Source organism: Nanorana parkeri, unplaced genomic scaffold (genome assembly GCF_000935625.1).
Source record: "Nanorana parkeri isolate BGI_ZX_2015 unplaced genomic scaffold, ASM93562v1 scaffold821, whole genome shotgun sequence".
NCBI classification, from domain to species: Eukaryota; Metazoa; Chordata; class Amphibia; order Anura; family Dicroglossidae; genus Nanorana; species Nanorana parkeri.
Window position 1 is genome coordinate 666,362 of NW_017307089.1, and position 13,389 is coordinate 679,750.

At 39.9% G+C, this 13,389-nt stretch overlaps 1 protein-coding gene across 1 annotated transcript in view; it reads right to left on the minus strand.

The window, feature by feature from the left end:
- Nucleotides 1-9,867: 9,867 nt before the first annotated feature.
- EGFL6 (EGF like domain multiple 6) overlaps nucleotides 9,868-13,389 on the minus strand; it is a 79,176-nt gene continuing 75,654 nt past the window's right edge. Inside the window, exons 10-12 of the mRNA XM_018565195.1 lie at nucleotides 11,734-11,829; nucleotides 10,702-10,967; nucleotides 9,868-9,997 (exon numbers count right to left, since the gene is read on the minus strand). Of these exons, the coding sequence (XP_018420697.1) occupies nucleotides 9,905-9,997; nucleotides 10,702-10,967; nucleotides 11,734-11,829 (455 nt within the window). The 3' untranslated portion in view covers nucleotides 9,868-9,904. The remainder of the gene's footprint in view (nucleotides 9,998-10,701; nucleotides 10,968-11,733; nucleotides 11,830-13,389) is intronic.

Sequence of the window (13,389 nt, forward strand, 5' to 3'; positions counted from 1 at the left end):
GGGGCTTAAGCTACTTTGATTACAGGCACAGAAATGCACATTGGGCTGACTTCCTCTGATAACTGATTGTACAGATGCTTAACATAGGGTGACTGAGCTGAAGAAAGCTGTCTCCTCCCTCCCTCTGCCTAACTGAGCAGAGGAGAGGAGGCCACTGAAAGGTTCCCTGTAATAAGTGCCAAGACCAGAGGAGTGGGCAGCTCCTTTCTGCTCTGTGCCAGCACTTTTCTCTCCTCTGGTGATCACTTCATGACTGCAGGGGGAGAAAGGAGATGGAGTGATAGAGGGCTGCTATAGCTTGCTCTGTCACTGTGCAGTAAGAGGACCCTGAGGGACCTTTAATTACTACGAGCTCTGTGCACACGTTTGTGCGCACAAATATACTTGGCGCACTGCATGGCACGGCTTCATGTATGGTTTGTCTGGCACAGGGAGTGTATTGTTTACAATGGATCAGCACTCTTATAGATTTCCATTGAAGGACTGATCAGAAATGGACAGCCACAGTAATGGGCAGCCAAAGATGTAATTAGAAACTGTACATAAAAACAAGGTCTTTAACAAATTAACACACACTGATAAGATTATTTATCTTATTAATGTAATAAGGTCATTTAAAGCTGATCTCATCGGCATGTCTATTTCTAAGCATTGGACTGTGGACAGATTATACATGCCTTTCAACTAGTTCAGGACTTGTAACCGGTCCACAAATCGATGTTCCCCAAACTGTCTGGAGTCAGGCTCCAAAGCTCGCTATACACTTAGCAACTTGATAGAGTAATCAAACTTTCCATTTTATTTTTTGGTCAAAATTGCAAAGCTAACAAAACATAAAAATGGTGGTTTTGATCACATGCATAGAGATTGGATCAACATTTCCTCTGAATGAACAGAAAAATCTGATCCCTAGTTTTTTTTTTTCTGTTTTTTGTTTTGATCTTTCAATAAACTGTGCTGAAGTTTTCAATTTATTGCCCAGTTTTAAATTCACTATAAATAGAATTCTGGTGGTCCATCGAACTTGTACTGCTTGGTTTCTGGCAATTACTTGCAATCCTCTCTGAGATTATTAGTGGATGGAATATGATTGAATAGATTCAAGTTGGCACTTTAATGGGCAGTTAAACCTTTTGTTTGGGCAGTCTGGGAACTAGGTAAATGGAACACTTAAGATATTTAAATGTATTTATTTTTAGTTTATTGTTATCAGCTATTTAATGCTGTAGACGGTCTGATTAGAAGTAAAGAAGAGAAAACTTTTGAAAACACTCATTACAAAGATTTGGAATGTCCAGTTCTCAGGTAATAAATGCTTGTTTTTCTCCAGTAGAGGGCGCACACACACTGCTGTAAAAAAGCCATTTAAACTTTTACTGCCATTAGCCTGTACAAGGGGGTCATATATTAAACTATAATTGCAGAAACGTCACCAGCACACCAAATCCTTATAGGATCAAAGTTCGTAGATTTTATTGCAAACTCATGTCAGTTACACAAGCGCTTTCGGGGCCACACAGGGTCCCTTCATCAGGCATAGCAATGATGCCTGATGAAAAGATAGCAATTTTTTTTTCATATATTAAACTAGCGCAAGCCACAAATAGGGTCGTTGTTTATGTTTCTTTTATGATCTGGTCAAGCACTGGTAGATTTTCATATGAACATTCATATGAAAAATATTGTCAGAACATTTACACGGTTATTCACAAAAGGGTGAAGAGTTTGGAGAAGGCAGGAGAAGTGAGCAATCTAGGACAACATAGCTGAACTGGAAACATTCTCCAATTCAGCTCACTTTCCACTTCTCCTGCCTTCTCCCAACTCTTCACCCTTTTGTGAATAACCCTGTTGATAATCTCATCAGAGACTTAACGAATGTCGGTCGAAATTTCATTTGTTTTTAAAATTAAAGGAATGGAGTGTCCTAAATGAAAACCACATTCACTGTTAGAATTTTGATCCTGTTAGAAAAATATCCATTCTTTTCCTTCGATTTTCTTTGTCACTGCAGTCGAAATCGATCACCAATTTGACCCCATTTACAATGCAGAGATTGAACAAATGTTCCAAAAACAATTTGTGTACTCCTACATCAAATAGGTACAGTAATTGCATACAAGCCTGAATTTTACAATAAAATAAAACACTGTTTACAATGTTGTAGCACAGTTTTTAAGAGGACCTACAGTATATGTATTTTAACTGAAACTTTATTAGCAAAACTTTCTGGGATGAAGAAATTATTAGGAATTGGAAGGCTCCTGGAGAGAATGCTGCACCAAGCTCTGTCCAGTGCTGGACACATGACCAACAGCCTTGTCCATGTTTATTCATCCTATCAGATTAAAGTTACATTATGTTTGGGGTTAAGTGTTAAAACGTATCCAAACCCAAGAACAAGAATGTAATATATTGTAGCTTACCAGTACTTCCATGTGGTGGCTGCATTAGTTTACTTCAAAGAAGTTGTAAAGTCCCAGTATACACTATCCTGTTATAACATCAGCATTGTAATAGGAATACTACTAGAGTTGTTTCAATCAAATCAAAATCCCTTTTATTTGGTGGGTGCTCCCTTCTGTCTGCCCATCACTATCAACAACTTCCCAGAGTGCTTAGCGACTCTTTTCCTGCAATTTCTTAAGACTACATATCCTATCATGCTTTGTTTCCAGCAAGCAATGATAATGTTACATTGTTCCAAAATAGAGTTGGGAGTTCAGATGGCACGCTGTGTAAAAGTTGTGACAGAAGGAAGTGCATATTCATAGGGCAAAGTGAGTACATTTGTCAATACATTGAGGAGGTACATCCTATGGGCAAAAAAACAAACCAATTGTACCATGTATGAGCAGCTGAGCATTATTTTGCTGGTGAGGGAGAACCCTTCCTGACAACATATGCTCAGTTTGTCGGCCCAACCTAGTTGCACATTCATGCTCTGAAGTGTGAGCTTGTGTTTATTTAATAAGTCAAAATGAAGATCCCCCTAGCAACCAATTATCCATCATCTATAAAATGTATAATCTGAGCACAAAGCAACAACTCCCCAGCAACATTCTTCTCCTGGAGGAAGGGCAGATTAGTGTCCAAACATTCCAACTCATTCAAATTCCCTTGCCAAGTGTTGTCTGCTGAAATCCAGAAGTAATCACCCTGATTGGTCATGATCATCTAATTTCTTTTGAGTATTGTTACTTATAAATAAACATGTTAAAAAAGCCGTGCTATTTACATTTCTCTATTTGTATAAAATGGTTATATTTGGCCAAGATTCCCATCTGAAAGACATCAAATATATTGTTTTCGTCCGTTTTCTATCAAATCCCTGGATGCTTTTGGCGTAGTAATTGTTGGCTTGTTTATGTGTGTGTTCTCTCCTCTTTCAGCACTTATAAACACAGCTGTGTATAATGAATGATGATGAAATATGTATCTCCTCATTACAATTACAAAACCTTCGTGTGATCCACAGCAGAACTACAACGTATCACATCTCTAATAGTCAAAGCAAATGTTTTCTCCTTTAAAGTGACACTAAACTCAGAAGTAAAATCTTAAAAATACATTCAAGTACCCTAAGGCCTGGTTCACACCTAGGCATTTTTTAGCAGTTGGGAAAAGTACTTTTAAATGCCTAACACAAGAAATCCCATGATTTTCAATGGGACCTGTGCACACCTAAGCAGCAACACTCCAGCAGGAAAACGCCAAATGCCTGAAAAGGTACATGAGCTTCTTTGGTCGGTTAACAGTGCATTCCTGCCTCATAGACTTCAATGGAAAGTCTATGGGGCAGAAATACGCGGCAGAAGCATGCTGCACATTTTTGTGAGTGCTTTTGTGTGCTTGTACGCGCATCTGTCCTTTGCCCTCAATGTTTTCTAAACTGCCAGTCAAACAAAACAGTAAGCCACCATCACGCCAAAGGTTCTCCAAGCAATTTCCTTTTATTTGATGTGTAAACTTACATCACCAAGTGTAGCAACGTGTTGGAACGCATCCAGTTCCTTCCTCAGGCAAAACAAAGTGAACATACTGCCAGTCATGTACATGCGTACAAACGCGCATCAAAATGTGCACAACGCGCATAAACGTGCAAATAACCACACGCTAAACGGGCATGTACAAATGCGTTAAAACGATGCTGCCAAGGTGTGAACCCGGCCTAACTATTAACAAAAATGTACATTATTTGTGTATCACTCGGCTGTAGAACTTTAAAATCATCTCTGAATTCATGCTGACACTGTCCTTCCTTCTGGAGGGTGGCTACTTTTGTTCCCCATGGTCCCTGTGTGTGTTGTAAAGTAGCCACCGCTCCAAGCTCGATCCTGTGATGGACTACTATCTCATGTTTAGTTTATTAATTTGTAGTGAGATTGTATTCCATCACAGAAGTGAGCTTGGAGTGGTGGCTACTTTACAACACACACACAGGGACCATGGGGAACAAAAGTAGCCACCTTTCAGAAGGAAGGACAGTGTCGGCACCAATTCAGAGATGATTTGAGGATCTGCAGGCGAGTGATACACAAACAACATACATTTTTGTTAATAGTTAAAGGAGAACTATGACATGAGTGATTTCCAACAAAGGCATTTTTAAGATTTCACTCCTGAGTATAGTGTCAATTTAACTTTTCTCCACCAATATAAATTTTGCGCTGCAGCCATCATTCTTGATATATTAGGTCATACATCTCAGGTAATGGGTTCTTTGGGTTGTGCTTCTGACACTTCTTTTGCCAACATAGTAGATGCCAGTGGGCTAACGGGCCTTTAATGGCCACCTTAGTGGGAGGAAGTATTGCATGAGGGATTAACTAATGTAGAAATAAAATGAGAGTGCTGTATATCGCTAGAATGCCTGGAGAGGTGATTTTGGTAGTTTAGTTGATTTTGTTTTGTTGTTTATTTATTGGATTAGTTTTGATTTCATGCCAGACAATACTTGGCACCTGAATTAGTAATGGCTATTGCCAGGGGTGGACAAATTAATATGAAATTAAGGAACCAGTCTGTCCAATCCATGAGCCAGCAGAATGTAGAACTAGATTAAACCTCAAAAGTTAGATGCTGGCTGTACTTTTAAGTAGCATTGGCTACCCGGCTCCTGGGATTTGTCTGGCTATTGCTATCCCTGCTTTGGGTAAAACTCTCTGTGAAAATATTTGCTAATAAATAAGCTAATAAAAAAGGATATAAAATGATGAATCAATACGCTAAAATATCAGACTAAGGCTGCACACCATGCAGTTTTTAATACTTTACGTTAAATTAATAATATTGTTTTTGCTATGCATTTTCTTATCTAATTTAATTGTATTATGATACATTTATTTTCATTCTATTTGGTTAATTTTCATTTAATCAGGCATGAAACAAAACAGTATAGAATGTTGTAATTAATCCTAATTACTGTAATTCTTTAAATTACATCAATTCTGGTTAAAGAAGAACTCTGGGGCTACCCCATTGCAGAGCTTAAATGCTTATTTGTGTCTAGGGAGGAAAATAAAAAAGTTATACTTCCCTGATTCTCTGAGCCAGCTTGCTCTTAGACCGGTCCCTGGAGCCTCTCTCCCCCTACTCCGCAGTGGTCTATTTTCCCGGTGTCATCACGTTCTATACACTGTGTATAGGATGGGAGGAGGCCGAGGGCCATTCATTGATGCAGTAGAGGAGGAGACAGGCTGGAGGGGGCACTGTGACAGCTGGCCAGCTCTGAGAATCGGGTCAGTATAATTGTTATTTTCCTCCCTTGACCAAAATGAGCACTTGGGGGTCTATTCACTAAGCAGCCGAGTGAACAACCGACCCCAAGTGAAGTGAGCCGAACACTGTACAAAATAAATACAAATTTTGCCCATTGGAATGTATTGCTAGATTCCTATTGGCTATTTCAATTTGCAATAGCCAATAGGAATCTGGCAATGCATTCCAATGGGCAAAAAACGGCTCCGGTCAGAATAAAAAAAGAAAAAGCAGTGTTTCTCTCCTCGGCGGCCGGGAGCAGGAGACTTCCGGAGCGCCAGGGAGAGTTAGCTGTCTGGAAATTGGTTAGCAGGTAACCAGGGATGCTGATCTCTCTGCAGTAAGATCACGGCTGGCTCCACCCAGCTGCCAGAAGCAGGCTATCGGCCGGCCAATGGCGGGCCGCTCGGCCAGCTTTGGCTTTCAGCACGGCTCAGCTGAGCCGAGGCATATGACTGAGCCGCTCGGCCACGTTCGGGAGCTGTACGGGCTATTGTGAATAGCCCGTACAGCAGCCCTTCAGTTCTGCTGAACCGAAGGGGTCCTGGGGCCAAAGCTAGCCGAAGGATCGGCCGAAGCTACGGCTAGATCCTTCGGCAGCTTCGTGAATAGACCCTTTAACCTTTGCAGTGTGGGGTAGCCCTAGTGCAAGAGTTAATAATAGTGTTCCCCAGAGTTCTGCTTTAAGGGTCAACTATGGTTACTCTGAGTGATGCAACATTTTAAAATGATGTGAGCTTTAGCCTGGAATGACAAAGGGAATGTTGATGTTCTCTGCAGTGTTTGATTAGGAAGATGTGACAAATTTCCAAACAATGACTTCTACATTCACACAGTGCATCTGCGTAGAAGGTACATGTGTTGTATGTACATACTGCCCCTTACATCCACCCCTATTGAAGTCAGATTTCCATGGCAGGCACAAGAGGCAATTCAAATTAGTAGTTTTCCATCTAGTTTTTTTCATAAAAAGACAAAATAGTTTTCAGTTAAACAATAACGTCTGCGTTTAATTTAAACATATTCAATATGTTGTTTACATAGTTTATAAAAACACACATCATTTATTTGCTTACATTATAAAACATGTTTGAAATTAACTGCTAAAGCTAACATTTAGTACAGTTACAATGTATTTGAATTTTGCTCAATTTATTTTTCATTGGTTTAGCACATTGAGGGGAAATCATCAAGCAACATACCAACAGAGTCAAATGCCTGTAGTTACCAGGAAATTAGACTGCCTCCCACCTATTGAATGACTTGTCACAGTTGTAGATCCCTTTACCAAGGGTTTGTCCCTATAATGAGGCAGTTGCCTCAGCAGGCATCCCATTGGGTAATGTAGGACGGCACCCCTGCCGCCCCCTTTCCGGCCAGAGTGCCTCAGGCTGGTAAGAGCTCATACCAACCTGTGATGCTATGGCCGGCATCCCGCTTAGCTCACGGACGTTACTGTTTGCAGCGAGCTAAGCTGGATGCTCTAGCTGGTGTCCTGCCCAGCTCCTGGCAACCAGTGATATCAGTAAGGTGGGCGGGACGCAGGACAGAAGTAAAGTGATGCTGTATGATAGCCAAAATAGTGTTGCCATTGACAATCACATGACATTATTTGTAAACAAATAGTTAGAGATATTGTTAGAGTTAGTGTTAGAGTTACTGTTAGGGGTAGAGTCTATTTTTGCCACAGGAATAGGGCCGATTGTTCAAAGGAGCTTACTGCACCTTTAAAACCACCTTAAGTTTGCCCTTTTCATTGACTCTTGAGCTTTTAGCTTTAGAGCTCATTCACACCATATGCCTTCAGGCTGTACTGCATTTTGGTGGTGTGTGCTTAAAAAGAGTGCGGCATGCCGTACTTTTTTTATGAAGCGCACTGCAATAAGACGCAGTACAACCACATCGCACCATGCTGAGCCCACTGAACTTAATAAAATGTCACTTGTGACATTTCAATAAAGTTCTAAAAAAAACCATAAAACAGTGCGATGCGTCTAAATCGAGTGTATTGTCATTGTCCAGGCACACGCACACCAGCAGCCATGTGGTTGAGCGCTGTTGCTGGGGTGAACAAGCCATAAAGCAGATCTTCTGACGTTATTATGTACTGTGCTGCCTGACATCCAGCAGCCCAGCTACAATGTGATGGCACACCACCTGCTTCATAAAGCAGAGGAAACTGCAGGAAATAAGGGGAATCCACCATATTTATAAACAAATGTATTTCTTATAGAAATGTAGCCATGCAGTGGCTTTTTGTTATTGTGTGGAACTTTGTAATTGCCCAACCTGCCTAGTTCCTAAAAGAGAACAGTTGTGGGAATTTATCAAAACTGGATCAGACAGAATCTGGAGCAGTTGCCCATGGCAACCAATCAGCTCCTTTAGTTTGTTTAGTTAAGCTTTGAAAAATAATAATGGAAGCTGATTGGCTGCAGTGCCTAGCTTCTCCAGATTTTGTCTGCTCCAGTTTTGATAAATTCCCCTCATTAACATGTACGTCTCAACAGCATATCAGGAAAGCGTGTTTCCATATATAGTGTGTAATTAGATCTACACATGGCCAGCCATTTTGTTGAATACATATGCAAGCTCTGCATTCCACTTTGCAATGCTAAGCAATGGCTGTGCTTTACTGCTCCTTCTCACAAGTCTTTTTCCCAGGACCGGCTTACCATGCCTTCTTCCACGCTGTGTCTCCTTGTGACAATGACTATCTTGATAAAAGAGAAGGGCTTTTCTTTCTCATGTCAGATCTTCCCACCTGATGACTGGTGATCTTAATAAACTGATTGTTGGTGAACTGATGACTGGTGGGGGAATGAGAGATGGAGAAGACTCACACTCATCTGGACCTTCAGGAACAGCAGTCCCTGGGCAATGTCACATGTGCACTGCTTCTTCTCAAGAGGGTGTCAAACTAAAAGTTCTATTTTTTCAGGGTACTGTTCACTCAGAATTAACCTATGTATCCTATATAAGATAACAGTATAGCTTTGCTTTGACTTGCACCGAGCAACCAAGTGCTCTTTCTATTCAGTAATCTACAAATCGCTGTATTTAATACATAACAAAAGTGGGGAAGAACAAGCATTTAAAAATGTTAGTTATATCAAAATGACTTCAAGCTAAACACTACAATAATAACTGCTACATGTGCTCACTGAAGATGCACTAAACTTTCTCTTTAATTGGAAATAAAATGTCTGCTTTGAGTTACATACTGATTTGACATTTCTGTAACCAACTCTGTGAGCCATACGTTGGGTAACGGAAAGCATAGGGGCTGATTTATAAAACTTCTGCACATTCCCACCACTAGATGGAGCCGAGGAGCACAGCCCCTCAAAGTCTATTTACAATTTATATGAAAGCCTCTTGTTTTCTACTAACTTCTCAATGTGATTTAAAGAAAAGGTCCCATCACTCACATCTAAATCTTAGTACGCTTTGAAACTGCAGATACAGATTTCACACCCTGTGTGCAAATGTGTTATTGTTCGAGGAAAATCACTATGTCTGGACATTAGGACTTCAGTACACCAAGCTCTGTAAGCAAAACTGGTATGGTTGCTGTGCTTTTGCTTACAATGGATTTGCAGATGGTGAGGGCCTTATTGTGTCACTGCACAGATGAGCCCCAAGCAGACAGAGAATTTAGATTTACACTGAAAATATTTTTGAACAATAATATAGAATTAATATTTTGCCATTGTGTGTCTACAATATTTGGTTTGTTTCATCAAGTATGTTTGTTTTTTTCATAGTGCATACTTAGTCTTATATAATACTTTTCAATAACAATAATGCAAGTAAATTATTTGCTAAAAAGGCTGCCACTAATTAGCGGCACATTGCTTCAACTGTCCTACTAAATAGTTTTATAAAAGATTATTCTACATAAAACAAAGCTATCAGCACCATTTCATCATTGTCGATATTTGGATATAACACATGAACTCCAGAACACACATTCACTCTCTCCCCTACATGTGTTCTGTCGGCTCCCATTATCTGTAAACAAGATGGTACTGTGACTATGGTCCATAGTGTCACATCTCAGAAAAAAAAATACTGTTTCTTTTGTTATAATAAAAATGAGGCACGTTGGCATACAGTACAGTTATATAAAATAACATCAGGTTCAATCTTCAGGGCATGGACTAGTGACAAGGAAGACATTGTCCAGCGATATCTCTCCAGCTTTTCCTTTTCCACGTTCAGCTTCAAATGTAATCTGAAAGCAGAAAACAGCAGGAGGGTTATGAATCTGCTGTAGTTGGGTTAGTGAGCCATTGAACAGGAAACAAAAGCCATCTAACATTAACACTATGCCACCTGTGTCCCATTGGGGAGACTTCCCTTCACTTCCTGCCCAATAACCACAACAGGAAGTGAGAGGAAATACCTAAAATAAAAAATGAAATCCCTTGTGGTCAGCAGGATCACCAGAACTATCGACCCCATTGAAACATTTCCCATCTAACAGTTTTGGCTTCAATTGCACTTTAAATATAGCAATATATTTAGTATTGTTTTATTATAATTTTTTTAGGCCTGGGAAAATGAAGACAGTGAGGTTAATTTACTTTTGATTAGTTATTGGAAGGACGTTAGCTGTGCAGGGAAAATCTTAACACAAATTGTGGTGAAAGTTCACTTGGCTGAGTAAGAGGATGTGTTTACTTTAAATACCCAAACTAGTGAAAGGAAAATTTTTACTAGGAACTACAATCCAGTAACAGTGTCAGAGGTTATATGCTCCCACCTTACTCCTTGCATTGCGAAAGCTTGCAGTACATTGATTAAACTGACAGCGTATCTTTAAAGTGCTGATTGCCTCTCTGGCCCCCATAAATGGTATATCTTGAGGCCATACAATAGTAATTCATTTTGTACAATGGAAATAGATAGAATAAGAAAACCTTTTGGAAAACTTACAGTTTGAGTAGTTCTGTTGTGGGCCATGGGTATTTCAATTTTTGCTATCCTCCATCTTTCATCCCTACTTTTGTGTTCTTCCCATGCTGGATTGTTGCCCTCATTCACAAACACACGCAGTTTGCCAAATCTTTCTCCAGTCATTTGGTAGGTGAATGCCAAACAAAAATTGTTATCTGCCTTCAAGCTTGGTAATGGAAAGCTGAGCCGTCCAATCTCTTTCCTGAGACCTACATTTGCCGGAACTGACATATAAAATCCTGTACCTGGTATGAAATAGAAAATGTTTCTTTTATTTTATATCATTTTGTGCATGCGCAGAGCAAATCTACAAAACAAAAACACATTTGATTCCTCTATGTATAGCCAGCAATTTTTTCTCTAACAATATTATTGGGTGCTGCGTAGAGACTGGCAAAGATGTGTTGTGTCTCTACTTACTGCCTTCTTCTTTTGGACACTGAGAGATATGAGAGAGATATGGACACTGAGAGAGTATTTGGGCGAGTATGAGTACTCGCCCAAATACTTGGTATCGGCACTGATACCGAATTTAGTTTCAGTGTTGGTGCATCCCTAATCTCTACTACAGTTTACATTGATATGGGCAATTGTTGTGTTTTCTATGCTATTCACTTGATATATACAGTAATGTGGAAGAAGTGCTCCTCAGATGCAAAAATAGTGAGGTAGGGGCTTACAAAGCGCTAAGAAAAAAGGAGTAGGGAAAAGGATGGTCAGGAATACTGAAAAGGAATCCAGGGCTAATTACAGACTAGTAATATACAGTATGTGTCTATGTTCCTTTCTGCTGATCCTTTGTATGTGTCTCTTGTAATTCCAAAAAGGATATTACATGCATGGTCTAATTGTAAATGCCCTTACTGCTGATTTGAAGCACTGCAACTTTCAGTTAATAAAGAGAGAATACAAAAGCGTCCATTGTGGATTGTTATAAATAATGTATTCACTTCTCAACCTGAAAGGTTTCTAAGTAGTATAAAATCTTTGTCAGATGAAACATGAAATTACCCTGGCTTCGTTCTGTTTGCTTCCAGTCAAAATCATCTTCAGTTTCCTGTTTCCAGTCACAAGCTCCACGGTCAAAGCTGCAGTCAACATACATTTCTGTATATGTGGAAAAACCAAAGAAAATCCTATTTACAATGTAAATTAAAATTAATTACATTAATGCTACTTAGGAACAAATACAGTATTGAACTGTATTTCTTTCCTAAGTATAGGGTTTCACAAGTTGGGCTCAGCATGATTAAAGAGAAGCCAGATCTATGCAAGCCAAAAGGAAGAGAAAAGAATAGTAGTGCTTCAGATGAAGGAGAGTAATGATGTGGGCAGAGGTAACCTTCTGTGCATATTTAAATGTCACATCCCTCTATGTTCTCTCTGTCCCCCCCTGCCTTTTTCAAAATCCTGCCCTATACTTTCCTCAGCTGCACTGACTGTGTTTTATATGGTACATGCACTATGCACAAGGAAAGTCAGCTGCCAGTACTTAGAAATGACTCTATAATCCACCAATCTTGATAATAGGGGCAAGAGAATAATTCATATTTACACACACTCTTACCCATCTTCTGTCTGTCCCTTGATCTGTCAGTCTGTATATATACCACAGTTTCTCTTCATGGCATAGCCTCTGGTAATCTTAAAGTGACATTAAACCCTCAAATTTTTTAACATAAAACAATACTGTAATGTGTGCCTTACTGTAATCCATGGTTGTTTCCCTTCTCTTTGCTGCTCTTCCTTTTAAATCTGTATCTGTTCTCATGCTCTGCAGAACTTCTGTTTTGCAGCAGACTGCCTTGTCTCTGGAATGGCTACATGGTGTCTGTGTGTACGTTTGCAACCTGAGCCAGCACTACAGGAAGAGGCCCTGAGCTGCAAAGGGACGTTCTCCCCAAGCAAGAGAAGACATGAGGATTTAAAAGGAAGAGCAGCAAAGAGAAGGCAAACAACCATGGATTACAGTAAGGCACACATTACAGTATTGGTTTGTATTAAAAAATCTGAGGGTTTAATGTCACTTTAAGTATGGGGCAGTCTCTTTTTTTATGGTATCATCTTGATGGTTTCTCTTAAACATGGGCAGATCTGGCACAGTCTTGGAGTACACTGCTCTAGCATCCTATTACACTCTGCACTTAACCACCACGGTGCAAATAAATTTCATAACCCAATATCACTGCTTCTTCACAGCGGCTCTAAAGAGAACGTTGGGTGCACACCGGCCAAGCCCATTTTGCTTCAGCAGTAGCAGTTGCTCAGAAAAAAAATCCTGTTGCACACAAAGGCCATTATTGGGTGTAACATGTCAGAGTGAAAAGGATCCACGGCAGGACGATGTGTACCTGTGTGCTACAATATATTTTTCAGTGAAGCTTGCGATGTGCGACCTGACTTTTTTTCTGTGAGTAACCACCATGGTGCAAAGCCACAATCCACTTTCCAAGGATGCCCATTGGTTTACAGCAGGATGGCAGCACACAAGGAATCTCCTCCAAATGTATCTTCATTTCATACTGCAAAGGTAATAAAAGCAACACCCTCTTACATTTTTCAATCCTACTGGGCCTTAGCTATGACTAAATCCCAGTAGGGCTAAAACATGTAAGCGGGTGTTGCCTTTATAGACTGTACAGTATAAAATGAAGATATATTTGGAGA